This window comes from Bremia lactucae, linkage group LG1 (genome assembly GCF_004359215.1).
Source record: "Bremia lactucae strain SF5 linkage group LG1, whole genome shotgun sequence".
NCBI lineage: Eukaryota > Oomycota > Peronosporomycetes > Peronosporales > Peronosporaceae > Bremia > Bremia lactucae.
This window is the reverse complement of record NC_090610.1, coordinates 9757791-9784951: the sequence shown is the minus strand read 5'-3', so window position 1 is coordinate 9784951 and position 27161 is coordinate 9757791. Positions and strand designations below refer to the sequence as shown.

Sequence of the window (27161 nt, the reverse complement as noted above, 5' to 3'; positions counted from 1 at the left end):
ACCTTTGGAATAAGTTCCAAAAAAGCAACTGATACAATCAATGTTTTAGTAAACAATGGATCAAGTGTAGGCACTTATACACTTGATCTTGTAGCGCCTCTGAAGCTAACTTCGGAGATAACTCATAGTCTAACGCAAAAACCGAAACGGTTCTTGCGTAGTGGCAGAGTCAAGCAGATCTGTGTAATTGTCACAGATGACAAGTACGTGGCCAATATTCGGTCGCGGCAATAGTATTTCCTGGGAACAAACGGGTTCTCAGCAGCTCATCGGTGGACGGAAGTGTCTTCGATGAGAAGACACGGATTGAGCGTTTTACGTCCCAATCTTGGACATCTTTGAACACAAATCCTTTATACAAGGATTTGATAGACTTCAAAGGCGTCTTTCCTGAATAACTACCGTGCGACTTACCTAAGGCTAAAGGCACTCGACATGAAATCGACCTTACCCCAGGTTCGAAGCACTGTGTCTTGAAGCAATGGACATTGCCTCGCGAACATGTAATAGCGATCGACAAATTCTTTGCCTAACACTTAGCAGCGGGCAATATAAGGAACCAACTTCCCCACATAGTTCTTCGACCTTCTGTACGCGTAAAATAAAAGGAGAATGACGGATAGTGCATGCATTTATTGAACTGAACGCTGTAACTCTACCGGCTCACACGTCGATACCATGAAAACACGTAATCATTGATGGCATGTCAAAGAGTACTATATTTTCGTCAATGGACCTGATGGATAGATTCTATCAGACCCTTATGCGTGGGTACCAATAAGTGGGCATCGTGAACGTCAGAAGAATTACCTCATGATAGCCCGCAGTTTCTACTGGCCTCGCCAGCATGAACTCGTCCGCAAGTACATACATACGTATTTGCGAATTTTGTCAACGTGAAAGGTAGATTTTTTATCCCGTGCTCCGTTTCAACCTCTGCCTGTTCCGGCAGAGTGCTGGCAGTCCATTTCTATGGACTACGTTTTCGATATCCCCGAAGCCGAGCACAAGAATACTAATATTCTTGTGTTTGTTGATCGTTTTAGCATGATGGTCTATCGTGCTACAGTCCCGAAGTCGATCACAACTGAAGGCTGTCCTCGTGTCTTTATCGACATGATATTTCGACTACAAGATATTACGTTCACAGTAGTAAGCACCCCAAGCGGTATGCTATGGGAGTGGCTAGCCATGCCACAGGGGCTTAGTAATGCCCCTGCGACATGTAACAGATGGGGTCCCAATCTGTTCAGATCGGTGCGGGATTTCGCACATATTTATTTTAATGATGTCTTCGTTCATAGCAGAGCCATAAATGGAAAGTCAGATGTTGAAGTACATCGTACCCACGTCAAAAGGTTCTTAACCTTATGCGTATGCACAAGTTGTATGCAAATATCAAGAAGGGCATATTCGCTGCAAGCAAAATACCACTTCTTGAGTGCATCGTGGGTAAACACGGTGTACGCCCGGATCCAGAAAAGATCGAGGCGATCACCGATTGGCCTGTGCTAGTCGATGTAAAGGGACTAAGAAAGTTTCTCGGTTTAGCAGCGTACCTGCACAAGTACTAACACAATTATGCCGAAATGACAGTATATCTTTCTTCTTTTTTGAAAAAGTGTAAAGTGCTCATGAAACGCTGACTGTAACATTTTTTTGAGGTTACCAAGAAAAGGTTGATGCAATCGCCAAACCTGGCGATTGCGAACCAAGACCGACCATTTCATGTGGTCGGTGACGCCAGTGATTTTGCAATCGGTTGTGCGTCGTCTGTTATCAATCGCGTCAGCTTCAACCAGCTGAAGGCAACAATTCAGTGAATGAAAAGGAACACCTTGCCTTAAAAATATGCACTGGCTAAGTTTAGGGTCTATCTCATTCACGGACCATGCGTCTTTACGCACGGCCGTAAACAGTCCACACCTCGCGCAAAGAATGGCGAGATGGTTGTCGTCCTTCGCGAGTACAACTTCTCCATGTAATATATAAACCAGGACGACTTAATGTCGTCGCTTACGCCCTTTCGCGCCGGCCCGATTTGAGCCGGTTGCGCATAACAACAGTGATCATGAGCCCACTGTTGCTACAGTAAATGTTTCGTCGTCAACATTACTTGACGACGTCAAAAGATCTGTCAAGAAGATATAATGATCTTAAAAGATTGATGAATCATCTTAAAATTCCATCACAACAATCCTCGAATTTGTATTGATCCTCAACGGATCAATACACCACACGTAAGGGTTCACTGAATTACACAGCCAGGACTGGCGACACACTTCGTGTCACCATCCCCACCCATAATTGTTTGCGTTTGCGCATCATGTAGGAGCATCGGCTACCCCCCTAAACTGAAAAAGTTAAGTTGCGCCTCTATCTCCAACGAGACCTACTTCGCGATTAGCATCGGCTACCCCCTAAACTGATCTCAGAACGAGATTTCCTATACACTGCGGAGTTTCGTCAATCTGCATTCAAAATCAGTTGGAACATAGTTGAATATGTCAACTTTGGACCATCTAAAACAGATGGTCAGACAGAACGTTTCAAACGTATCGCTGAAGTGATACGTCGCGGATACGTCCAGTCCCTTACGAGTTGAGGCGAGTTGCGTTGGCAAATTTGCCATCAAGAATTCGGTGTATGCATTAAGAAAGCGTACACCATTTTTTCGTGAAAGGCTCTACCCATGTATACCCACCTTAAGTAAGAGTAACTTCTATACGGAGGATGGGCTGGGACTCGCTCGAGCAAAAATATTTTAGCTCTTGCTCGTCATGCGTTGACTCAACAGTCAATGCGAGAATAATCAATGTTGATTCAATTAACAGTAAAGAGCACAAACTCAAAATAGCGATAAGGCTACTGCTACTTTTAATAACAATGATGGTGATATATTCAGCATAGAAAACAATAATATCAGAACAATGGTGCTTTCACAAAATAGGAGAGAAATATTTCGCAGTGCGTATCGGGCGCACTAAAAACAAAAATAAAACCGAGGCAGCAGAAGAATTCCTTCTGGCTCAGAAGCAGTGACCCGATTCGTGCAGGATGCCGTTGCCCATGCGGTGGACCGACAAAAACGGAACTTTGACAAAAATGGAAGAGCAAGCATCCTTTCATTTGAAGTTAGTGATCTATACCCATTGTCAACGGTAAATATACCTTAACATGTAGTGACAAATGTGGGCAGTCATTAAATAATGCCCAAGTATATCGGCCCGTTTCTCCGATCATGGCTTGGCCATGAAAGAAATGTCATCAACATAAATGGTGCGAATTCTCGCACCAATCTCAAGAGATGGTAACACATTTGCTGAATGTTGCAGTGGGATTACTTAGCCCCTGTGGTTAAACTAACCACCCCCAAAGCATTCTGCTTGGGGTACTCAATGCTGCAAGCGTAATGTCGTGTTCATGCATGGGGACCTGATAAAATCCATCCATCAGATCCATGGACGCAATATATTACTCGTTGACATACCATCAATGATTACGTGCTTTTGTGGTATCGGCGTTTGAGCCGGTACCGTTGCAGCATAAAACTTGTTGAATGCATACACAATCCGCCATCCTCCTGTGGTATTTTGCACACAACAGGCCAAAGAGCAATGACGGGAGGTTGACTCATTCACATGGTCCGCTGCTAAGCAATCGGCAAAGACCTTGTCGATCGCTAGTACTTGTTCACGAGGCAGTGGCCACCGCTTCACGTAGTATTTCGAACCTCGTCTCGAGCGACTGTATGCTGAGGAAACTCGCATGGTACGGATCAAATCTCTACTTAAAGGAAATGTATCCAGAGGCTTCCACGATTTTGTCCATCGACGAGCTGCTGAGAACCCGTTCGTTCTCTGGAAATCCATTTGCCGACCGTATATCGGCGACATACTTGTCATCTGTGAAAAGTACACATCTGTTTGACTTTGCCTCTGCGCAGATCACGCAAGAACCGTTTCGGCTCTAGCGATGGCAACAGAGTAAACTCTGGAGGCGCTATTAGATCAAGCGTATTAGCGCCTACGCTTGAGCCATGTTTACTAAGACATTCAATGTTTCAGTTTCCTCTTTACAACTCTTTTTCAAAGGTACTTGGACACATTACCACTGATTTCTGGCACATGGAAGTCTTATGCAGTCTTACTAACGATCGTACCAAAAATGAGGCCATCGCACTCACTCGACGGACATCCACACGCTTGTGAACGCTCCAAGTGTCTCAACAGATTGCCATCTGGTGAATGAGAGGCAGACTTCGTCACTGCTTGACTTTGTTACTTTATGCATAGCTCCTTCTTTGTGAGCCATGGTAATCTAAAGATGACATAACAAATTCCAAATCCAGAACGATAAATCCATCGTCGTACTGCTAATCTTTTAATCTGAATTGGATACCAGCTACAAGTTTCTTTAATTTTCAGATGCGCCTGTTGCTAGGCGCAAAGTCATCATTGCTAAAAGTATATCGCGCTCAACATATTTGAGCCTGCAATCTTCTAATAATTGGCATCGAATGTAATTGGTCGACGCGCTAGATGCTTTAGTGGCAATTTATTTGACACTTTAATTTTCGATGTGATGAGGTCAACCCCATCACCTGAGACAGTTACACACAATGTTTGCGTGTGAGGAGCAACTTTGTCAAAAGGCCTGCTTTTTTTTTTTGCATTGCTGGATCAGTAGGACGCTCCGCGCTTTCTGACCCCAACCGTTTTTGACAATCTGCCTCGCCGTTGCAATTTCGTAACGGCGCTTGATCCTCGTCCTCCGTTATTTTTAGCAAAAGTTCGACCGGCCAATTTTGAGCTGGCTGCGCAAGTCAACAGTGAGCATAAGCCCACCGGTGCAACAATAAGTGGTCCATCGTCAACATTACTTGACGTCGCATGAAGAGCCTTTCAGAAGTTATTGGTCAAACGTTTGATGGATCCCCTTAGAAATTTATTACAATAATCCTTACTAGGATTGTCGAAATAGTATCTTCAATAGATTGACTCAAAAAAAACGCAACGGTTTACTGTATTGCACGGTCATTTCTGGCGACACACACACTATCGTCATCCCCACCCATAAGAATTTGCGTTTACACATCATGTATGAGTGTCACGATGCATTAATAAGTGGGCATCGTGGACGTGAGAGAACTTTACCCACGATAGTCGCTGTTTCTACTGGCCACGCTAGTAAGAATTTATTCGCAAGTCCTTACGTGCTAGCAAGTTGTATCAAAGGGTGAAGCCTAGTGCTTCATTTCGTGCTCCTACAACCTCTGCCTGTTCTGAAAGAGTGTTGAGAGTCCTTAAATATGGACTTCGTTCGGAATTTATCACAAGAATATTCGTATTCTTGTATTTATTGATCGTTTCAGCAAGATGAGACATGTTGCATCAGTTCTAAAGTCGATCACAGCAAAGGCTGTGCTCGTATCTTTGCTGACACGATATTTAATCTCCATGGGTTACCCCGTGAATTGGTCTCAGATCGAGACACCAGGTCCACAGCGGATTTTTGGCGATATGATTTCAAGTCACTTGGAACTCAACTACATGTCAGCTTCTGACTATCCGGAAACCGATGTTCAGACGAAATATGCAAATTGTATCCTCGAAGAAATATTACGCGGATACGTCCCATTTTACGAGTTGAAGTTAATTGTTTTCGATAGCAGAATTTGCCATCAACAATTCAGTGCATGCTTCTACAATACAAACACCGTTTTTTGCGAATGGTACGCCATCCACGTCTACCCACCTAAAGCTAACTTGAGCAAGTGGGAGAGGGACCACAATATGTTGCGTGTCGCGCCTTAAAAAAAACCTTGGTTGCCCACTGAGCGCAACGCAATTCGTTGGTCTGGAATGATCAAAGAACGATACATGATTTCATTGTATGAATCATCCGGGCTCACCGCCCTGGTAAGGACGAAAACAGATTCCTCATTGCTTAAAACGAAGAATTCCTTTGTACGCTTGAAAGTGCCTTATTCCACACTTTCAAGCGTGCAAAGGAAAAATATGTTTTTAGGCTTGGAAATATTTAAATAGAATAGGCAAAGCATTGGCCGCAAGGACTGGCTTGACAGACTGGTTCTGGCATGTGACCAGTCTCAAGAGAGGTCCATATTGGTGCACGCTATAAATTGCACCATTTTTTATAGAGGTAAGTTTTCCTTACCTCTCGTGGCGATGACAATGTCCCTGCTGCTTTCAAGGTGCAATTCATGCCCCTAGGAAGGGTCAAATTAGAAAAAAATCATCGGGGGACATGTCTCTGTTCTGAGATGTGCGAACAGGTTTATAATGTGTAATCCTTACACAAGAGCGCGAACCGCTTTTTTTCGATGGTACTTGCGGATCATCAGATAGGCCTTGTCATACTGTTCAACGATACCCGGAACAATCAGTCAGCAGTTGACAGCGAGGTTCGCAACTACCATGGAAGGGTGGATACCCTCGCCATCGAACGTGATGTCTTGTTAAACCCTTTAATCTCGCGGTGATCTAAGAAGGGTTCGCCTAGAAAGTGCTTCTAATCAATCGAGTCCATGAATGGATGGGGAAGAGGATAATTCCGGTCTGACTTATCATCGGACCCAACCGTCGCCGTAGAGATCGCAACTTCCAGCGATTACGGGAAGACGTGATTCATGAGCGTTACTGTCGTCATGACTTACAGACGATAGCGAGCAGCCTTACATCGAACGTTCGATTTACCGAGTGAAGATTGCGATTGAGCAATTGGCAAGCGTACGGGTCTTAGCTCTAAGCAACGAGCTAGCGACAGTTCGTCAAAAAAATATTTTTCAAAAGCATGAGTCTATAAAGTAACATTGCTTTCGAAGTGATCTTTACGGTCACTTCGTTTCAGTTGGTAAAATTTAGCATCACCACCAGTACGGTTATTAAATTGGAGTCATCACACGATGACTCCTGAAACAAACTGATCGTACCATAATTACATTGAAACAAACACGTCTAAAAAACAGATGGCAGATTCGAATCCACCCATTTTTATCGTAAATTTGTACATTCAACACAAATCGGGCTAGATTTCCGAAGAACTCTCAGAGGCATGGACATGGAGCAGCAGCAGAATGAACAATATACCGCGCGGAAGACCAAAGGAGAAAATATTAATGTGGTAACTGCTGCTAATGGCTATGGAATAGTCAACATGTCCTCATACAAGCAACGAGATGGACGACAAGTTGTTCATTGTAAACATATCGTAAATGCGTAGATCGAAACTGTCTTCGACTTGTCCAAGAAACATGGATTCAGAAGGCGAAAGGCAGTGCACTCATTGACTGTCTTGTTGGATAGGAATCAAAAGTAAAGCTACGCGTCCTGGTTGAGTGAGCTCACCGAGAAAATAAACGTTCACATTTACAATCTCCTCCCAATTACAGACGGCACCTGGTCCTTTACAGCTACATGCCAAGAGCATAGCCACGTACGTTCCACCACCAGGACCGCTACACTCGTACTTTGAAGTCTGAAGAGAGGAAATTGCCGGCTTTTTCAGTCCGGTTTGAAAGTAAGGCTTGTTCAAACCATCATGCGAGAGCAAGGCCAGAAATTGGAATTCACTAAGCGAAGCTCTGGAATCGGAAGCAAAATAACGCATCAGGAAACTCGATGGACGAGCTTAGATGGATATGCTGTTCGACACTTTCGCGGACTTTTAGTTTGATATAAATATCGAGAAAGATTCCAATGGACGCATCACACATTCATTCTTCTTTCATACAAAGAATGCGGAACTCTTAAGGAAGAACTGCGACGTCTTGTTCCTAGATTGCACCTATAAAACAAGTAAGACAAGATTTCCTTTGCTCCACGTTGTAAGAGATACCATGCTGTATTCCACGTTATCGACGGTCTTCGTTTTCATTAAGGACGAGGATGCTGACTCGTATGCCATCGCTCTTTACGACGACTATTTTACGCCGACCATTAACCGAAAGTATTTGTTATTGTGTTACCGAGAGCTTGCATTCCCGAACGATTTGCAGATATTTGTTCGTATGGCAACTTTCCTCTTTTGCACTTGGCACACTGAAAATAACGTCGTCGTCAAATGCAATCCCCATTTACTGGAAAATATGATGAGTGGAAATTCCAAGGATTGGAGATCGGTAACTTGCCATTCGTTGTTTGTGGTCAGTATTTTTCATTCAAATTCTAAACTATTCCTTGTTGTGGTGGTATTCTTAAACGCAATCGCGGGGTTCGACAAAATTTTAAAAGTTTCACGCTACAGGAGTATATATAGCCAAGCCATGGACCAATTCCCACAAGGAAAAATTCGTTCAAACATGTCTGGTTCGGCACAGTCACTTCACACGGAGAAAGTGCTCACAATGTCGTGAAAGAGTTCATCGTAAGCAGGATAGAATTCTTGTTCGGGAGTTGCAAGCGGATAGTTAGTTGAGTCGATCGATTTCACCACAGAACTGGTGAAGCAGCAGACGAATATTATACCTGTCGCAAAGCCGACCCCAAGTGGTGATAGGTTTTAGCATATCAACCGAAAGAACACATATTACGCTCTTCGGAATGTATTTGATTGTAATATCATTTTCTACCACGTGTCTTTCCAATCACTAAAGTTTCGCAATGACAGCTGGAAAAAGGTTGACGTCCAATGGCAACCGGCGCGAAGTTATTTTCGTCTAGGTACGCTACCATCTTGGGGATACCTGGCGAGCATGAGTTGCGGCAGATCATCCCAAGCGAGAGTAGACTTGAATTGAGTAATTTTGATGTTCATTGGCACCTTCATCAACTTTCTTCAGTACGATCTCCAAATGTAGGCCTCCCAGGTGACGCTTTGCCAGTCATTTTCAAAGTATTACTGACATTTCAGAAACCTACCTCACCCCAGAAAGGGGCAGTCTTGGACGATCTGGAAAAGATATCATAGGTATCTCTGGGCGATTGGTAATTTTCCGTTTGATTTTTCAATTGGTACCAACGCTGTTTAAATAAGCAAACATCACAAGTCCTCGAAGAGCCAGAGGTTACTCAAACGAGAGGAAGATCGAGCAACATCACCTCGACGCGACGAGACCCTTTTAACTTTGATTACGTGGAGGGGCGCCTTCCAGGAAGAGAAAGGAGCCGACGGGCGGTGGTTGTCATCAAACGGGACACCGACGTTCATCTGCAGCGTGCCCCGTCAATGTACAGAGCCGAAGTCAATTTATTGCAGGAGTTGAACGCCATCTTATCGAAGATCTCAACACAACAACAAACTTTCAGAAATCCTGCTCCTTGGATTATTTACCTTCAATCTATCGTACATAGATATCAGAATAAATGTAGGCGGGCACGTCGTAATGCGGCCACGCTCTACTCAAGCACACACCCTAGCACAGCGAGGAAGCGGTTAAACCTGCTTCTCTTGCGTGCAGTGAGGTAGTTGTGGTGGGCGCGGTAGCGACCTCACCCAACGCACTAAGAACTCTGGTGAAGTGACGTCACGGGAGCGGTAATCCGTCTCCTCGTGCGCACTTACCAAGTAGGTAGTAAATTTCAGACTGATTTATATTTAATAGAATTAAATACAAATACCTATTTTTACCAATTAAAATGTTATCTCTATAGATATCATTTAATATGTATTGCGAGCGTATCTTTATAGATACCTCGCGTAACTGATGACGCTAGCCGTCATCATGGATGACGCTGGGCGTCATCCCTCCTAATGTGAATGCACCCATGTGCATCACATCCACAAGGGTTGGTCACAAATGTGCACCACACCCAAGTGTTGGGTCTAATTACTATTATTTAGTAATTGACCATCCCCTTAGGACTGTGTAAACATTAGGGCAACTCTAGCCCGTTACAATAAATCTCGTATGAGTCGCGCTTTGAGTTAATAATACAATTTGAATGGAATAATTGAGAGAAAAGCATTTGTTATGAGTACTTAAACGTTTATTTCATTAATATTACGTGTAGAACCTATCTGGTGATATTTTCATTTGATTTAAAGTTGCAAATAGCAATTTCGGGTGTTTTATTCAATGCGGATTGACAAGTCCTATTCAAGCGCATATTAAACGCATTCAGTGATTGTAAAGAAACCCATTGGCACCATGAACTTTGGCGGATTGATGGGCGGCAATGCAAATGCCGGCATGACTCAGCAGCCTTCGAAGCAGTCACAGCTTATGATGGCAAAAGTGGAAATGGCATCCTATGCTGATCTGTTCGAGCGTCTATCGCGCGTGTGCTTTCAAAAGTGCAAATTCAAGTACACTGACGGCCAGCTTAATGTTGGCGAAATGAGCTGTATCGATCGCTGTGCCGGCAAATACATGGAGGCTTACAGCTCGCTGGGCGTAAAAATGGCGCAAGTGGAGAAGGAAATTATGGACCAGGCCGGTGCCAGTGCCGGGGTGCCGCAATAGACGATGCGTATCGGACCGCAGTATAAAAGTGTCTCGGACCTCAAAGACGAGGATCAAAAGAAATTTATAAAATTTTGTGCTCGACTTTTGTGTGCTCTTTATGAATGAATTTATTAACGATCAAAGCCTAAGCGATGAAAGTCGTGACTCGGGTCGTCGTTATAAAACTTCAAAATCTCTGTCGAATGTAGCCATTCGTATTTGGGGCGTCTTTTGCTTCTCGCATGTAGCCACTCCCACGAGTACCACCCATGTAGCCATTGTCCAGATCGTAAGAAACTGGGATCAGAACGCTGCTACCTGCTGCTGTAATTGCATGTTGCTGAGATCTTCGCGACATATCACACGATGATACAGGTGAAAGAAAGCCCGATCGTCGCGTATTGCAATTTTCATTAGTTTCCATCGCCATTTGTCGTAATGGTCTAATGCCACTTTTTGCCATTTTAGGCGGGGTGAAAGTTGCTAAATTTTCTTTCGGTTGCTCACGGTCGTGTTGTTTTGATTTTTCAACGCCTGTAAACTCTGTCAGCGGGCTCGTCACATGTAAAGGCACTGAAAAGAACGCATACTGCAAAGCTTGACTTGATGTTGGGCGCTGCTTTGGATCGTACTTGAGCAAATCCGTCATTAATTGTAGTGCTTCCTTACTTGCATGAGGAATGACGTGTGCTAATGATGTCGGTATAAATTGTGGAAATAGATAATTTCTTTGCGCCGCGAGTTGCAACCCTTCTGACCACGCACTATGCGTCGGGTTACCTAAAACTGAGGAAATTTTATACAGTTGATCGCCTTCGGTACTACCGGGGAATAATGGTCGTAACATGAACATTTCGGCCATGATGCAGCCCATAGCCCACGCGTCAATGGGCGAATTGTACGTCGTCGAACGTAGCAATACTTCTGGAGCTCGGTACCATCGCGTCGAGACATAGTCAGTAAACGGAGGTCTTGACCGAATATTTTCTGCTAATCCAAAATCGGCAATTTTGACCGTATCCCCCTTGACAAGAATATTCTCGGGCTTGAGATCTCGATGAAAAAAATGATGTTGATGCATAAATGCCAATCCCTGCATCATTTGATACATAAAATTTCGAATTTTCGATTCGGGAAAGTGCCGATCGCGTTGCATGATAATGTCATAAAGATTACATTCCATGTATTCAAAGATGAGGAAAAGCTCGTCGTTCTCACGGATGACCTCCTTCAGCTTAATGATGTTGGGGTGATTTAATTTCTTAAGCGACTGCCATATCAATTAATAATTTAAAATTGCTCATAACTTATTGGCACAATGCGATCGTAGACCCTCACATACATTCACTTCTCGCAATTGCATACACTCATTCCACGAGTAATATTTATTCTTCATCTGCTTAATCGCGACCTAAACGACAGCGTCCGTGAACTCGCTTCTTTCTTTACACAAAATGCAAACAACGCACCACTTCTCCAGACTGTCGATTAATAGCCTTATGTACAGATCCGTACGTGCCATCACCAAGCTGCTTCGTGACTTTATATCGATTCATTGTTGCTTCTTTGGTATAAATCAATGAAAAAGTCCACAGAAGTTGCAGTTGTCCTTTTTTAAATTGTCGGATACTATATGAGAAAAATACTATCACTAAAAAGGTTACTTCGTAATCGACGTACACTTTTCAAAATGACCCAAATAAGAAAAATTCACCCTATTACCGTCATTCTTCTTTCAATTACCAAATGCAGACATGGGAGGCTTTCGGTGCCAGTCTGGCCATCGTAGCCTCGATCGTGTCCAACCTTGGGGTCAATATACAAAAATATTCACATTCGAGCGAGGCGTTGCAGCCTGTACACAAGCGTCGACCGTACGTCCGTCGTCCCGTATGGTGGATAGGCCTCCTACTCGTGATCTTTGGAAGTTTGGGCGACTTTGCGGCTTTTGGATTCGCGACCCAATCCCTCGTTGCTGCTCTAGGCGGCGGTGCAACACTTGTGGCAAACGTTGTCACAGCTCAGTGTATTAATAAAGAGAGGTTATACATGGTGAGGCAAAAGTTCTACGTTCAAGTTGCATTTAACTACTATTTTATTTCTAACCTAAAAAAAATGATTTATGCTAGACAGACGTGGGTGGCGTATTATTTGTAATTATTGGAGTGATCATGATTGCATGTATTGCCGAGCCAAATGTCGAGTACCCGCTCCCGGAACTCGAGTTACGATTTGTTCGAACACGTAAGTAGGATCAGTTGTAACTAGTCAACTTAACGGCCTAATGCTTGACTATTGCAGCCTTTGTCGTGTATATCACGTGTGTGGGAGTATGTACCGTGAGTATGTTAGCCACAATTAAAGGTTCACTTGCCAACCGACTCAAAAATCAAGTATACTGGTCCAATAAACGACAGAAAAAACTCCTGAAGGTACATTTGATTTTCTTTTTTTTTAAGAACTATTAAAAAGATCAAACCTATTAAACATAATTTTTCAGGAATTTGAACTGCGTCTTCAAAGGCTAGAACAGCGCCTTTTAGATGTCGAAGTCAAAGTGTTACAAGTTGCAACGTCTTCAGCGCAATTGCCATCTGGGCTCATCCACCCATCCGCGATTAGCAAAGAATTACGAGATTTAATTGACTCGACGAATGCTGAAGAGGCTCAAGCTGTCGAAGAAGCGGCAACACATGGGTCTCACGTATCGTATTATTACGCCATTTGCTCTGGCATTGTCGGAGCCATGACGGTGCTGCTTGCAAAGTGTTCGGCCATTATGATTGCCCTCACACTCAAGGGTGCGAATCAATTCCAGTATGGTTTAACGTACATGTTTCTAGGGGGCATGTTTGTCTCGATCCTCATACAAACGCATTTTCTCAACATGGCAACGGCGCTCGGAAACATCATGACGGTTTTTCCAATTTTTCAAGCCTGTTGGATTACATTTAGTGTCGTGGGAGGGGCCGTGTTTTATCAAAACGAAGACATTCCGATTTCGACAATCGATAAAGTCGTGTATGCCGTCGCGATCCTTTTCATTGCCATTGGCGTGGCTTTTTTAGTGCAGCATACCTCCTCCTTATCGGACAATTCTTCATTGAAACGTGCAAAGAAAGCGATTTCGGACACGGAAATCAACGAGATGTTACTAAGTGTCGACGCGTCCATGAAATTACCGCTTCTTTCAACCGAGACACGTGAGAATTCGGATATATTGCGTCTTTACGCATAGAAGAAAAAAAAAAAAACAGATGAAGACAATTGACATGGGACAAAAAGCAATCGGTCAAAACCTTTTTCTGAATTCGTATTCAAGTCTCTATCAGGTCTCGATTGAATCGTTCTTCTCATAAACTCGAATCATTGTCATCGATAACAATATCTGGAAAGTCATCTTCCTCGTCCGAGTCGACGGTAGCAACCTTTTTCTCATTCCACGTCGTTGTTAAGTCTTCTTTTTGATCTGTGGTATCGTCTTGATTCATTCGTATTTCTTCTTTATCAATTCGATTCGAAAAAGTAGCCGGTATGTCGTCGTCTTCGTCTTCTTCTTCCGTAACCGCACCAACTTCATTTAATGCTTGATTCCTCTCCATCTTACATTCTTGATCCACTTTTGGCATTTCCTCCCAATCCAGCGCTTCTTCATAATTCAGACGAGTCTTGAACTCAAGCTTGGAAGTCGACTTGTAACTGGAAGTGTCAAGGTCTTTCGTACCTTCTTGCTGGATCGTAATAACCATGGGTGGACCACGTGGATGCAGCAGCGCTTCGCCAACATTCAGCGCTACTAGCTGCATTACTGACGAAGCAACACTGCTTCTACGACGCCGCTGCCAGGAATGCAATCCTTGCAATAAGTTCGTTCCATGCGCCCCAAACTCGTTAGCTGTGACGGCATCGGAGAGAAGAGCGACGGTCACTGCATCCATTCCTTCGTTTACGAGGTTCCAATTTACATATCGGCACGTACTTGCTCGAAGTATTAATTCACTGGCCTCGTGACGACAGTGTTGTGGCAATAAACTTCCATAGACACTTATACACGCCGCAATTGCAAGCAATCCAGCGTTTAAAGTCTGTGCCATGACTTTCTCGTCTCGTCTCGATACAAAAGGCGCTTGTGACGCACTCAAGTGGCTTCCATTTAAAGCAGCAATCGTAGCAACCGCCGCAGCTTGACGTTTTCGCTTCTTGCTCTTCATATTCTTGTGTTTCACGTCCTTTAGTGACGTCGTTGGTGCTACTGGCATGACATTCCCACCTTTTCTTGTCGTTTGCTCAAGACTGTGCTTGCAGCGCCCAATTAATGCGTGTAGCAAAGGCACACCAAGTTTTTCCACTGTACTGGCCCCTAAAGAACGCACACAGACTGCAATGGTATGAGCCAACGCCGTTAGATCGTCGTCATTCTTAGAGCTTTCCAACGCGACCAAAAGCACGCGCGTGATCTTGGAAGCATGCCGTAAAGCACACAGTCCAGCAGATTCCATTAAGATACTTAATAGATCAAGTCCCTGTACATGGACGCGTGGGAGCATTGCGTATACCACGCTAAGAGGAAGCCGAACGCCATCTTCTGACACACCCGTGTGTCGACCCACTTCATGAGCTTGAATTCCAATCGCACGTCGAGAAAAGTGAAGAATGGGAAGCAAAACCTGTTGGATTTCACGTTCCGAAATCAAGTGATGGCTTTCAAAAGACGTGGAACAACGTAGCAATTCCTGCAAAAATACAAGTGCTCGCTTCATGAGAACAAGCGTGTTTTCGGCACGTTGATAGAGTGGTAATTTCGAGTTCTGGACGTCTGGAGGCCATAATTTAGTGTCTGTTTCAAGTTCCATGGTTAGCGTTGCAGGGGATTTGCCAGCAAAGACATCAAGATGTTCGTGAGCTCTTTTCAAAGCGTTGTGAGCCATTTGAGTCCATACAAGTTGTGGTGATGCCGAAGCATTGGATAAGAGAGCGAAACAGTTTGTTATGGATAGAAGCATGTCGTTGGACGTGCTTTTAGAGAACAAAGCAGTTATACACGCTGTCTCGATCTTGTGAATGTGATGCCGTACGGACGTAGGTGAGACGATTAACACGGTTTGAAGGAGCTCAAATGGTGCGAGGAATGCTGGGGATTGCTGGTTCTTGCTGGCAATTCGAGTCACGAGTGGTGGAAGGAGCTTTGAAAGGAGGTCTAACGCTTCCCGACGTGTCTCTGGATTCATTCGATTGATATGTTGCACAAGAACTTGGACAACATTACAGACTGCAGACGTTGTTTCGACTGTGTCTTCGTCTTCGGATTTATTGGATTGATGTCGTTTAAATGCTTTCACGGCGTGTTCCAAGAGCGTGGGACAGAGCGATTCCAGACGTTCAAAGGGACTTTGACGCATTGTGAAAGAAAACAATTCCCATCCAATGCGACGCGCTGGAGCGAGGCCATTCACGAGATCTAGTAGTCTGGTTTGCCATTTCATCAGTGCTTTGCCGTCCGTGACGATTCCAAAGACATTATGGCGCTCAAAAGCGTCGCACAGAGTTTTTTGCTGGATTGAAAAGGCTTTTAAGGCGGCAACGTTTGTGGGTAGACCACTTGGAAGAGCTATAGCGAGGACGGACGAGAGTAAGTTGCGAGCTAATGCCACCTCTTCGATTGAGGTCATGTCGATGAATGATTGGCTTGGAGGAAATGGCAAAAGTATGAGATCTCGCAGACTGCGTGTCACACGTCGCAGATTGTTTTTGGCTCTTGTAGGGAGCAAAAGAACATTTTTGCTTTGAAAAGGTTCCAATTTTAATTCATTGGGTGTGTTTGTCAATAAATGAATCGGATTGATAAAAATTGTGTTTCTCAACTTGTAGGGTTTATACATGCACATAAAGTTAATTTAGAGATTCTGCAGGATACAATGGGTCATTTATAAAGGGCACTTTGAGATGGCATTGTCGAATGGCAAAGTAAGACTTTGATCAAAGAGTTTGGCATAGATTGTAGCCTTGTTGGCTTGCCGTGACAACGTGCTGAAAATCTTTAGGATGGAAAATGGATTACCGGACAGACCATAAATCTTACCACCAATTAATTTGCGGTGGGGCTATTGGTGGCCACAATTTCGAATGATATTTGATGGTTCCTAAAACTACGAGCAAAATTACCGACGAGGATTAAAGCAAAATTGGTATTATAAGATCGACGTGAGCCACCTGGCGCCATCCGAGATGATAAAATTGCTTTAGAGAGCCACCATAGGTTTGGAAGGTGGATTTTTCATTATTTTTCCTTCGCTGACAAGAAAACAAATCTAATGGATTGACACGCACTTTTTGAATCGGCGGCTGGCTATTCGCTCTTTATTTTTATCTGAATTCCGTCGGATTTATACGGTATAGACAGACTCTCCGGAAAAAGAATAAACCTAGCCCGTTTTGCTGAAGAAGGTGTGATAGAAAACAACGGGATTTGTGGACCCCTCCATCCGAGTTCTGAATTAGAATAATTGTCAATTCCTTTTCTACGAATATCCGCTGATACTTCACATTAGACGAATCTCCTATTTCTTGATCCGCATTTGCAATAAGACCTCTCGTTTACAATTTCTTATAGCTTTTTTTTTCAGACTATTTTTAAATTAAGAATAGCAACCTGCAGTGGGACTCTTATATCGACACTTTGCTAGACTATGAAGAGTCAGACGATAGCATCTGGGATAGGCAGGTAGGCAGACCTCTCCTCTTTGAGAGCTCCATTTCCGATTGTGCTAAGCAATCGATACTCGATTTAGAGTGCAACTACATTGCCTGATTCATCCATGGTGTCCAAGAAGGTTTTAATTATCGGGGTAGTGGTTGCCATCGCCGCCATTGGTGTAATCGCCGGCATCCTAGTGGCTACTTCATCAAGCAGCAGCGAAGCGACCAATGAATCGTCGAATCCTACAAGCGCAAACTCGGATACACCCCTATCTCGCGCAACTAATTCCTCCAAGTCGGGTATTCGGTCAAATACCACCAAGTCCAGTGGTGGCCCATTAATCACATCTGATCCGACTTCGGGTACGTTGGGATTTCAATTAATTGTAACTTTTGCTTTGTTTTCTAATTTAGGATTATTTTATGGTGTTTGTTGCCGAATGTAGCCAAGTTCACCCTCTGTGCTTTTGCTCTTGGGGATTGGGGAACAACGATTTATCAAGATTCTTGCTGCACGCGCGCAAAAACCTATAATAAATATGACGTTAATGCAATGGACGTTGTTGCCAGTATTATGAACACGCACGCTGGGGCCGTGGATGTGAAACCCCAGTGTATCCTCGGCCACGGTGACAATTTCTACTGGACGGGCATTGACAGTGAAGCGGATCGCGACACTCGCTTCACCACGACGTTTGAGAAGAAATACAATGGCGACAATATCGCAACAATTCCGTTTATTAACGTCGCGGGCAATCACGACTACGGTGGTGCGAGTTTCGTGTGTTCCGATGGAAAACAAACGGTCGAATGCAACGACGCAGACGAATTAGTTGCAGGTCTTGAGAATAAATTCAAGTGGCAACAAGAGTACGTGAGTCCAAACGACAATCGCTGGATTCTGAAAGACCATTTCTACGTTCATACGATTGAAGATAAAGACTCGGGCGTGAGTATTGACATCTTTAATGTCGACACTGGGGACGCCGATGTCCACGCAGCTATGCAAGTGTGTTGCCAATGTTTTGGTTACTCGAAAGGAATTAAAAATGCCTGCAAAGGAGTGTCCCGTGGCCACAAATATTGTGCCGGTGGCAACAATGAAATGTACGATGCCTGTTTTGCTAAGTTCGAAGAATGGGGGGCTGATTCGCGAAAACAATTGGCCGAAAAAGCGGCCACGTCCACTGCAACTTGGAAAATTGTCAATAGCCACTATAGTCCCCATGCACACTATGACGAAGCAGGAATGAAAGAGTGGTTTGACGTGTTGCAAGGATTGGGGATCCATGCGTGGATCTATGGCCACACCCACGGGGAAAAACACGATTATTCCGAGTCTCTTGGGATGCATTTTATCGAAAATGGCGCGGGTGGTGGCATCCAAATGGAAGCCGCAAGTGGCTTGACGGCGTATGCCGAAGCGTATGCGAAGAATGTGTGGACGTACTCGGGGGACGAGTACGGCTTTTTCTCGATTGACGCATCGACGGAGTGGTTAAAGTTGCAGTACCACACTGCAGACGATTCGTGGTCTTTTGGCTCCAATATGGAGGAGACAAAGGCCGGCGGTGCGGCTACGAAGCACTGCTGGTACGTTCCTGCGGATGGCTCGGAAGGCCAGGCGTGTACGACGTAATAGAGTTTACGGTAGTTGTACGCAGGTGTTATCGGTATAAATTTTTTTTGCCAATAGATTTTGGGAATGATTTTTTTTCTTTTAATGCAAATACAAAATGATAATGGGGTGCTTTGAGATTTTCACGCGTTTTAAGGGGTTTTCCATGGGTGGCAGGGCAACTGAAACACGCGTATGGCCGCCCGCTTTGATGCCGCCGTTGCCAATGGCGTTTGCGTGTTGGCAAATTTGCAAACTTCGACCGGTTGATTCGGCGTTCAGGCATGGCACTCTTTCTTGAAGGTTCAGGATTTGCCCCCTATGGAATTCGGGCTTTTGAAGTCGCAACACTTCAGCTTTTAACACTTCAATCTGATTTTGTTGCGCTCGAAGTGTATTGTAAAGAAACTTGCTTTCACTCAAAAAATCATCTTGAGCGAAAATTGGTTGCGTTTTTCGTCTCCCGACGCTCCTCGTGACGCGAATTTGAGAGTGCATGACACGAACACCTTTGAGCCATTGCTCGTGATACAAAGCCCTCGTTTTCGTTCACACATGCTATCAAATTTTGACGATTTTTAGACACTGGATCGTTTGGAAAGTGATTTAAGCGATGAAAGCGAACGGCTGATCGAGACGCGTAACGTTTATTGCAGCCGGAAAACGGCACAAACATGCGGCTTTTCGCCAGTATGAATGCGACGGTGCTCGTGCAAGTCGACGCTCTTGCAAACGCTCTCTGGCATATAAATTAATGAAGTGTCTTTCACCCATGTGGACCACAATATGATCCCGTAAATGCGCGCTGTCGGCAAATGACTTGCCACATCCGGGTGTACGCATAGAAAATTACGCATCCGCATGGCGCCGGATAATCGTTTGCGCTTTTTTATAGCGGCCGAGAGAAACGCTAATATGGCAGCTGGGGATTCCGGCAGAGATTTGTTGATACTGTGACGACTTGGAAGTTGTCACGGTGCGTTTGCTTTGATCCTTGCCGCTGTTTGAATTTATTTCATCAGAAGAGGAAGCGCAGAATTTACCGCTGCTGACAGATGGTGCCTCAGACACGGTTGGATTTAAATAACAGCTTGAGAATGTCGAATTGCTCTAATACAGGAAGTGATTTTTGCATTTTTGGCACCATAAGAGCTCAAAAAATCGTATTGTTGTTTTTAGCGAAGAATCGCATTGGAGCTATAAATTTAAAAAAGACTCTATCACGATACTTTATTTTTCTTAAAAATAGAGCTAAAAGTCATGCTCTTTCAGGCCAAGCCACTTATTCATGTACAGACACGAACGTGGTGAAATGACATTTCCTTCTTGACATTGCTCATACACCTGCGAGGCAAAAACAAAACCACATTTCAACACTAAATTTCATTCTCAACATAAAAATCCACAAGCGTATACACACCGGACACACACCGCATGGGGTTTCCGACAAGTGGTTAAAAGTCGTGATTTGCGACGAGATTTTATACTGGATTTCATGAGATGCCTACAAACAAGCCGAAAGTAATGTCATTAACGCTCGCTCAATCACTTATTAAAATGCTATTGTAAAGACGTACACCAGGCGTGAGACGCACAGAGCGCACTTCTTCAATGCGACCGTCGTACATAAGTGTCTGAATAATGGAGCAAATCTCTTCAGGACCGAGTGCGACCTTTGAGATGCCGGATGCGTGGACCTTGTCGGTAATAGCGTTCAATGTACTCATTCCGGAAGCTTTAATCACTTCGTACACAAATGTGCTAAGCGTATCAATAAACACGTGGTCAAATTCCTGTTCATTGTACCACGGACCCCCCGTGATCTCCGTCGAGGGCACTATTTCAATTGAAAGAGGCAGTGTTTGTTTACAAAATAAAGGAAAAATGACTTTAAAAGAAAGCAATTTACCGAGATCAAATAGCATATACAGCTTCTTGTTTTTGCTGCTAATGGACTTGACCGACTTTACAAGATGCCGCGTTTCCAATAGGCGCAATGTCTTGGCTACAATTTGCTACACTCAAACCATTAGTCTAAATCTCCATTGAGCGATGATCAAGATGAACAAAACAACCTGCGGGATATTCGTATGTGACTTGATGTCTCTCGTCCAGATGCCCTGGTTGCCAGCTCGCTCAATCTCTTGCAATACTAATCGCTGCTCTAACCTGCTCAGAACCAACGCAGATGCTTGTGAAATACACCTCAATTCGCCAGCTTGAAGCCAATCCACGCACTTTAAACGTACGTAAGCCCGCGAACGCGTTCAGCTTCTTCGGCATCTACGATACCGTACGAAAGCACGCTGCCTTTCGTGAAAATTTTAATCTTGCCCTCCGTCAGCAGCGCATTAATAACATCCGGCAGCTGCTCGTATCCACTTCCGCTTTTTGCCTGGAAATAGTCGCGCACTTCTGCATCCGTCACTGGCTCGCGGTAGTTGCGCAGAAGGCCTAGAAACGTCGACATTATGCTGGTAGCTCCAGCCTTCGAAGCCATGGTCGAGTGCGATTCAGATAATATAAATAAACGACTGTGATTGGATGTAATTATTCGATATATAGCACAATTATTGGCTACCAATCAATTCACTGTAAAGCTTGATGAAGTTCGCGTACCAGTTCCAGCACCTCTGTGGCAGCGTCTACACGCAAGGCAACGTCATCTTTACACCCGACGGCAACTCAGTGCTCAGTCCTGTAGGAAATCGCATTACGCAATTTGATCTAATTAAGTACGTATTTAATAATAGTACCGAATGAACAATCCCCTCCTCTTATTCCCATGCTTTTCCATTATTTGCGTGTAGCAATACATCCCGAACATTTGCCTTTGAAGCGCGGAAAAACGTCGAGCAAGTCGCAATTTCACACGATTCACGGTTGCTACTAGCTGTTGATGAAGACGGTCGCTGTCTATTGGTTAATTTAAAACGTGGGGTCGTGCTCTACCGTTTTCACTTTCAGCATCCTGTACAAGCTTTGAATTTTAGCCCCAAGGATGAATTTATTGCAGTTGCAATTGGAAACAAGGTGCAACTCTGGCGCACCCCTGGTCTTGTGCGTGAATTTGCTCCATTCGTACTGCATCGCACGTACACTGGACATTATGCCAATGTCACGTGCGTTTCGTGGTCACACGATGGAAAATTCTTTGTCACAGGAGCAGAAGATCTTTCCGCCCGTGTGTTCTCGGTCAATCCGTATGAAAATTTCAAACCTTTGACACTCTCAGGACATCGCGATGTAGTTGTCGGGGCCTTCTTTGCGCAAGATGATCAATCGATTTTCACCGTTGGGCGCGATGGTGGCGCGTTTCAGTGGAAATACAAGCTCCTAGAAAACGAAATTCATTCTTTGAATGAGAGCAAAGACCAAGTGGAAGACCAAAGCGATGCCAGCGACAAGACCGACGGCAACGAAAATCGAAAGGAGGAAGCGGGTGGCCAGAATCGGAAACGCAAATTATCGCAAGCGTTGGATCCAATTCCTGACATTGCTCGTGCGACGAAGTGGTATACGTGTCAAAAGCACGTATTCAAGATGGACTATGCCAAGGTGCTCTGCTGTACGTTTCACGCGTCCACGGGTCTTCTTGTTGTCGGGTTTGGCAATGGCACGTTTGGTCTGTACGAGTTGCCCGCTTTCGTCAACATTCATACGCTCAGTGTCACGCAAAATGAGCTCGAGACCGTTGCGGTTAATGCCACTGGCGAATGGTTAGCCTTTGCGTCGCGTAAACTTGGCCAATTACTTGTGTGGGAGTGGCGTTCGGAAACCTACGTCCTCAAGCAGCAAGGGCACTACTTTGACCTGAATACCGCGAGCTACTCACCAGACGGACGTCTTCTTGCTACTGGTGCCGATGATGCAAAACTGAAGCTCTGGGATACCAGTAGTGGCTTTTGCTACGTGACGTTTACAGAACACTCGGCTCCTGTCACGGCGGTGCAATTCGCTCCGTCTGGTCAAGCGGTCTTGAGTGCGTCTCTTGATGGCACCATCCGTGCATTCGATCTCAATCGCTACAAGAACTTTCGTGTCCTCACGACCCCAGAACCCACGCAATTCCTTTCTTTAGCTCTGGATCCAAGTGGTCAAGTTGTATGTGCTGGATCCATGGACCCGTTTAACGTGTACGTCTGGTCGCTGCAGACTGGACGTCTGACGGACGTTTTAAGTGGCCACACGGGACCTGTGACGTCTCTATCGTTTTCGCCTTCGTCTTCTGCGGAGCCCATCTTAGCGTCTGCATCGTGGGACCATACAATTCGTCTCTGGAACCTGTTTGCTAGTAAAAAGAGCTTTATTGAACCGCTAGCTCATCCCACGGACGTCTTGGCGGTCGCGTTTCGACCAGATGGCAAACAGCTTGCTTCTACGACACTCAATGGTGTGATTAATATCTGGGACGTCAAAGAAGGCGAACAAATTGGTTCAATTGACGGAAAGCGCGACATTGCGGGTGGACGAAAGGATACCGACCTTATCACAGCAGCTAGCAATCAGCTCACCAAGCACTTTACGAGTGTTTGTTACTCAGCAGATGGCTCGCTTCTTCTGGCAGGTGGACGCTCGAAATTCGTGTGTATCTATGCCGTGCAGCCTCAGATTTTGTTGAAAAAGTTTCAAATCTCGCACAACTTGTCACTGGATGGCATTTTGGAAGAGCTCAATAGTAAAAATTTGACCGACAGTGGTCTTAGCAAAAGGGAATTGGATGCACATTTGGATGATTCGGAAAAATCACGAATGAACGGAGGAGATGATCTCGTGGGAGCGAAGCGAGCAGTTGATCCTGGTAGTCGACGTAAGAACATTGAGGTGCTGTCCAAGGCTGTTGTATTCTCCCCAACTGGACGTGCGTGGGCTGCCGCGACCACAGAAGGTTTGCTAATCTATAGTCTAGACGAGACGCTAGCGTTTGATCCATTCGAGCTGGACGAAGAGATTACACCCGACAGCATTACACAGGCACTCGAACATCGCGCGTATTCTCGTGCGTTAATCATGGCATTGCATCTGAATGAAGAGCCACTGATTGCGCGATGCGTGGAAGGTGTTCCAGTCGAAAGCATCCCACTCGTGGCGCAAACGTTGCGTGGTGAATTGTATCTGCAGCGATTGCTGCAGCTTCTTGCAAAACGGATGGAAAGAAGTCCGCACCTCGAGTTCTATCTCCAGTGGAGTCTTGCTGTGCTGAATTCCCACGGTCAGACTCTACGAGATGATCCTGCCAGCAGTGCCACGTGCCTCCCAACGCTACGATCTCTGCAGAAAAGCATTGCACGTCATTTGCAGGACCTTGCAACAATGTACGTGCCTCTCTTGGACTTGAAAAGATTGTCACATGTGCTAATTTGTTGCTGATTCTTTTCGTGTCCTATAGCTGCGACGATAATCAGTATACCCTTAGTTACCTTAAAAACCTTAGCAAGATGCAGATGCCCAAGATCCATTAATTGCAGCACAATACCATCGTCAAGCACATGATACATTGTCTAAAACCCCGACTATACTCAAAATATCCACTCGTGTCTCGTATATATCAATTGTCCGCAGTTGTGCTCTGACCTTGATTCGTTTTACCACGAAGCGACCACAACTTAATGTCCCGAAATGAACCTGATGCCATGAAATTCCGAGTAGAATGCGTCGCTAGCGCAAGCACTGGATGGTTGTGCCCCGTTAAGACCGACGCCACTTCTTGCGTACTAATGTCCCACATGAATATGCGATGATCCTCGGATCCGCAAACTACTAATGGCTGCGACGTGTTTGGATGCTTTAAAAAAGCACATTGCATGCTAAATTTGCGGTTCACGTGGCCGCTGTACGTCCGGACGCAGAGATCTCGCATGTAGTCCCACAGCCGTAACGTTCCATCGAGCGTTGAGCTGAGCACGTAGCGTCCATTAGGCGTGAATGTAGCACTCCCCACAGGGGCGGCGGGCTCGGATAATATCGTACGCAAACACTGACGGGACGCTACATCCCACACTCGTACCATGCCATCGTACCCCCCTGTAACCAAGAGCGAGCCGTCAGTGGGATGAAAGACCACGCTAACGACAGGCTCCTGATGGGCCTCAATAACTGCAATCTTGCGGCCACTACGAACGTCCCACAGCCGCACGCTTTCGTCATGCGAGCCCGTGGCGACTAGGGACCCCTGGGGATTAAAGGCGACACAGCTTACAGAGCCTGTATGCGACTCCACTGGGGGGTCAGCTGATCGATGTCCGCTGCTAGAATTGTCCTTTTCAAGCTCGAGAGTTGTAGTGGAATGCTCTAGTAGTGACAATGGGATTGTTAGCGCAGCGTCTAAGCTTCGGTGAGTTGCACCTAGTGTGGCTAACGTCTTGGCTGTCTCTACATCCCACAGCCGTGCTGTACGGTCGTCCGAGGCGGACGCTACATGGCGGTAGTCTGGAGACCAGCATACTGCCGATACGCCAGCTTCGTGTCCATATAATGTCGTTTTTGACGACGTCTCGAGCTCATTCGAAGCTGTCAAGCGCCAGATTTTGATCGAGGAATCCGCCGCTGGCAAGGAAAAGGCGTTAGGAATAATGCAATTGGTTACACGGATATTAAGGCACTTTAGACACACAGGAAGACGCTAGAAGCTCCTCATTAGACGAGAACGAGAGGCTCGAGATGGGCTTCGTGTGAGCAGGAAGCGTCTGGTGCGGACTCCAAGTTGCAGGATTGAACATTCTTTTAAATAGGTTCAATATCGAATGTGACGGTCATTTATTCTTCGAGAATATTTCTTGCATCATTTCAAAATATATTTTCGCAAGAAACATGGAATCTCGATTTGAGGTGCTAGAAGAGGAGACGCACTACCCTGCGACAGAGTCCAAGGGTGTCGAGAGTTATCATCCAGTAGCATTAGAAGAAAAAGTAGAAGAATCACTGGAGGAGCAACTCGAGCGCCTTGTGCTCAGTGTAAAATACGATGACGCGAGTGAGAATGCACCAGAGGAGGAGAAAGGTGACAGTAAAGGCAAGACTGAGACAGTTAAGAAAGCATCAAGTGCAAAGGAACTTGGCAACAAGTACGTCTTCTATGTTGTTCGATGGAAGTTGTACTTGCTGATACGTGGAATTGAATATTAGATTCTTTACGCGTGGTAGCTACCTCGACGCAATCGAGTGCTACACCACTGCACTAAAGCTCTGTCCCAGTGAGGAAGAGTATGCATACAATCGGGTGCGTTTTCAATAACAAGTTTGCGTTATGGATCTGGAAATTAACGTTTACGTCATTAGGCTGTCTACTTTAGCAACCGAGCAGCGTGTCTTCTGCGCCTTGGACGGACAGAGGAGTCGATTGACGATTGTACTCAAGCCGTTACGCTATCACCAACGTATGTGAAAGCTCTATTGCGGCGAGCCGAAGCATATGAGAAGCTGGACAAGCTGGAGGAGGCCTTAGCGGATTTTGACGCTGTGCTAAAGATTGATCCGACGGTGCCAGCGGCGGTCAAGAGCCACGAACGACTCCAGAAGATTGTGCACGAGCGTCAGGAAAAAATGAAGGCCGAAATGCTTGACAAGCTCAAAGGATTTGGCAACACGATTTTGGGCAAGTTTGGACTAAGCACTGACAACTTTAAGATGGTGCAAGATCCCGCGACGGGGTCATACAATATTAATTTTGAGCAGAATCCAGGAAAGTAGTTGCAGGAGCAAGGAAAAAATGGCTTGCAACGCTTTGGGCCATTTGTTTTTGCCGTGTAAATAACGCCATTTATAACCGAAATTTGCGTTTTATTTGAAGTATTCGTTCTTTTTAGCGATTTTGCTCATTTGTTTTTTCACGTACCCTTATTTTCTTTTGCGTAAGAAGGCAAATGGCAGCTCTTTGTACCGTACACTAAAACTTGGCAATAGCAACCGACCTCGAATCGCGTTAAGTAACGCCATAACTTACGGGTGTAATTGATCAGGCCTTATTATAAACTGAATTTAGTTTTAATTTCAGAATTTTTACGTCGTAAAGGATAAGAGGGCCGTGTCTCATATGATGCGATAGCTGTTGCGCATCCGTTATCCAAAAAAACTATTAAAGGCATTTTTCTTGCGTTCAATCGTCTGTTAACTGAATAAAATAATTATTATTTAAATTTTGCATCGTCGTGATCGGTCCACGATCTCCGCGGGTTGGACGAGGTGAACATCTCAGTTCACGAATACTGTAGGTGGGCACGTCGTTATGCGGCCACGCTCTACTTAGACACACTGTAGGCGGGCACGTCGTAATGCGGCCACGCTCTACTTAGACACACACCCTAGCACAGCGAGGACGCGGTTTAACCTGCTTCTATTGCGTACAGTGAGGTAGTTGTGGTGGGCGCGTTAGCGACCTCACCCAACACACTAAGTACTGTGAATAAGTGTAGACGGGCACGTAATGCGGCCACGCTCTAC

General features: G+C 45.1%; 8 protein-coding genes across 8 annotated transcripts; 5 read left to right on the top strand and 3 right to left on the bottom strand.

The window, feature by feature from the left end:
• Positions 1 to 10111: 10111 nt before the first annotated feature.
• CCR75_004235 (uncharacterized protein) lies at positions 10112 to 10426 on the top strand (the record flags this gene model as incomplete). Its single annotated transcript, XM_067962322.1, has 1 exon — positions 10112 to 10426. The coding sequence occupies one exon, from the start codon at positions 10112 to 10114 to the stop codon at positions 10424 to 10426; it is 315 nt and encodes a 104-aa protein (XP_067820469.1).
• A 169-nt stretch (positions 10427 to 10595) lies between these two features.
• Positions 10596 to 12136, bottom strand: CCR75_004236 (uncharacterized protein; the record flags this gene model as incomplete). Its single annotated transcript, XM_067962323.1, has 4 exons — positions 10596 to 11678; positions 11751 to 11819; positions 11878 to 12037; positions 12123 to 12136. 4 exons carry the CDS (start codon positions 12134 to 12136, stop codon positions 10596 to 10598), a joined length of 1326 nt encoding a protein of 441 aa, XP_067820470.1.
• An 18-nt stretch (positions 12137 to 12154) lies between these two features.
• On the top strand, positions 12155 to 16060 carry CCR75_004237 (uncharacterized protein; the record flags this gene model as incomplete). The annotated part of the gene is made up of 4 exons (XM_067962324.1): positions 12155 to 12460; positions 12538 to 12652; positions 12710 to 12840; positions 12909 to 16060. 4 exons carry the CDS (start codon positions 12155 to 12157, stop codon positions 13644 to 13646), a joined length of 1290 nt encoding a protein of 429 aa, XP_067820471.1. The 3' UTR covers positions 13647 to 16060.
• On the bottom strand, positions 13762 to 16077 carry CCR75_004238 (uncharacterized protein; the record flags this gene model as incomplete). The annotated part of the gene is made up of 1 exon (XM_067962325.1): positions 13762 to 16077. One exon carries the CDS (start codon positions 16075 to 16077, stop codon positions 13762 to 13764), a length of 2316 nt encoding a protein of 771 aa, XP_067820463.1.
• A 1120-nt stretch (positions 16078 to 17197) lies between these two features.
• CCR75_004239 (uncharacterized protein) lies at positions 17198 to 19663 on the top strand. The gene is made up of 2 exons (XM_067962326.1): positions 17198 to 17467; positions 17551 to 19663. The coding sequence occupies exons 1-2, from the start codon at positions 17224 to 17226 to the stop codon at positions 18741 to 18743; spliced, it is 1437 nt and encodes a 478-aa protein (XP_067820464.1). The 5' UTR covers positions 17198 to 17223; the 3' UTR covers positions 18744 to 19663.
• Positions 19648 to 25298, bottom strand: CCR75_004240 (uncharacterized protein). Its single transcript, XM_067962327.1, has 6 exons — positions 24133 to 25298; positions 20972 to 24047; positions 20798 to 20891; positions 20300 to 20737; positions 20143 to 20226; positions 19648 to 20066 (listed from the first exon to the last, which is right to left on the bottom strand). The coding sequence occupies exons 2-6, from the start codon at positions 21220 to 21222 to the stop codon at positions 19974 to 19976; spliced, it is 960 nt and encodes a 319-aa protein (XP_067820220.1). The 5' UTR covers positions 21223 to 24047; positions 24133 to 25298; the 3' UTR covers positions 19648 to 19973.
• Positions 21327 to 24184, top strand: CCR75_004241 (uncharacterized protein; the record flags this gene model as incomplete). The annotated part of the gene is made up of 3 exons (XM_067962328.1): positions 21327 to 21457; positions 21533 to 24037; positions 24112 to 24184. 3 exons carry the CDS (start codon positions 21327 to 21329, stop codon positions 24182 to 24184), a joined length of 2709 nt encoding a protein of 902 aa, XP_067820219.1.
• A 234-nt stretch (positions 25299 to 25532) lies between the features above and the next one.
• On the top strand, positions 25533 to 26510 carry CCR75_004242 (uncharacterized protein; the record flags this gene model as incomplete). Its single annotated transcript, XM_067962329.1, has 3 exons — positions 25533 to 25786; positions 25848 to 25941; positions 26001 to 26510. The coding sequence occupies 3 exons, from the start codon at positions 25533 to 25535 to the stop codon at positions 26409 to 26411; spliced, it is 759 nt and encodes a 252-aa protein (XP_067820222.1). The 3' UTR covers positions 26412 to 26510.
• Between the last annotated feature and the right edge of the window lie 651 nt (positions 26511 to 27161).

Excerpts from the sequence above, each read along its gene's own strand:
- CCR75_004239 (XM_067962326.1), top strand. The coding sequence starts at position 17,224 with ATGGTGTCCAAGAAGGTTTTAATTATCGGGGTAGTGGTTGCCATCGCC. Across the intron at positions 17,468-17,550 it reads CACATCTGATCCGACTTCGG|CCAAGTTCACCCTCTGTGCT; the intron begins GTACGTTGGGAT and ends TGCCGAATGTAG.
- CCR75_004240 (XM_067962327.1), bottom strand. The coding sequence starts at position 21,222 with ATGGCTTCGAAGGCTGGAGCTACCAGCATAATGTCGACGTTTCTAGGC. Across the intron at positions 20,738-20,797 it reads CACATACGAATATCCCGCAG|CAAATTGTAGCCAAGACATT; the intron begins GTTGTTTTGTTC and ends GTTTGAGTGTAG. Across the intron at positions 20,067-20,142 it reads CCCCATGCGGTGTGTGTCCG|GTGTATGAGCAATGTCAAGA; the intron begins GTGTGTATACGC and ends TTTGCCTCGCAG.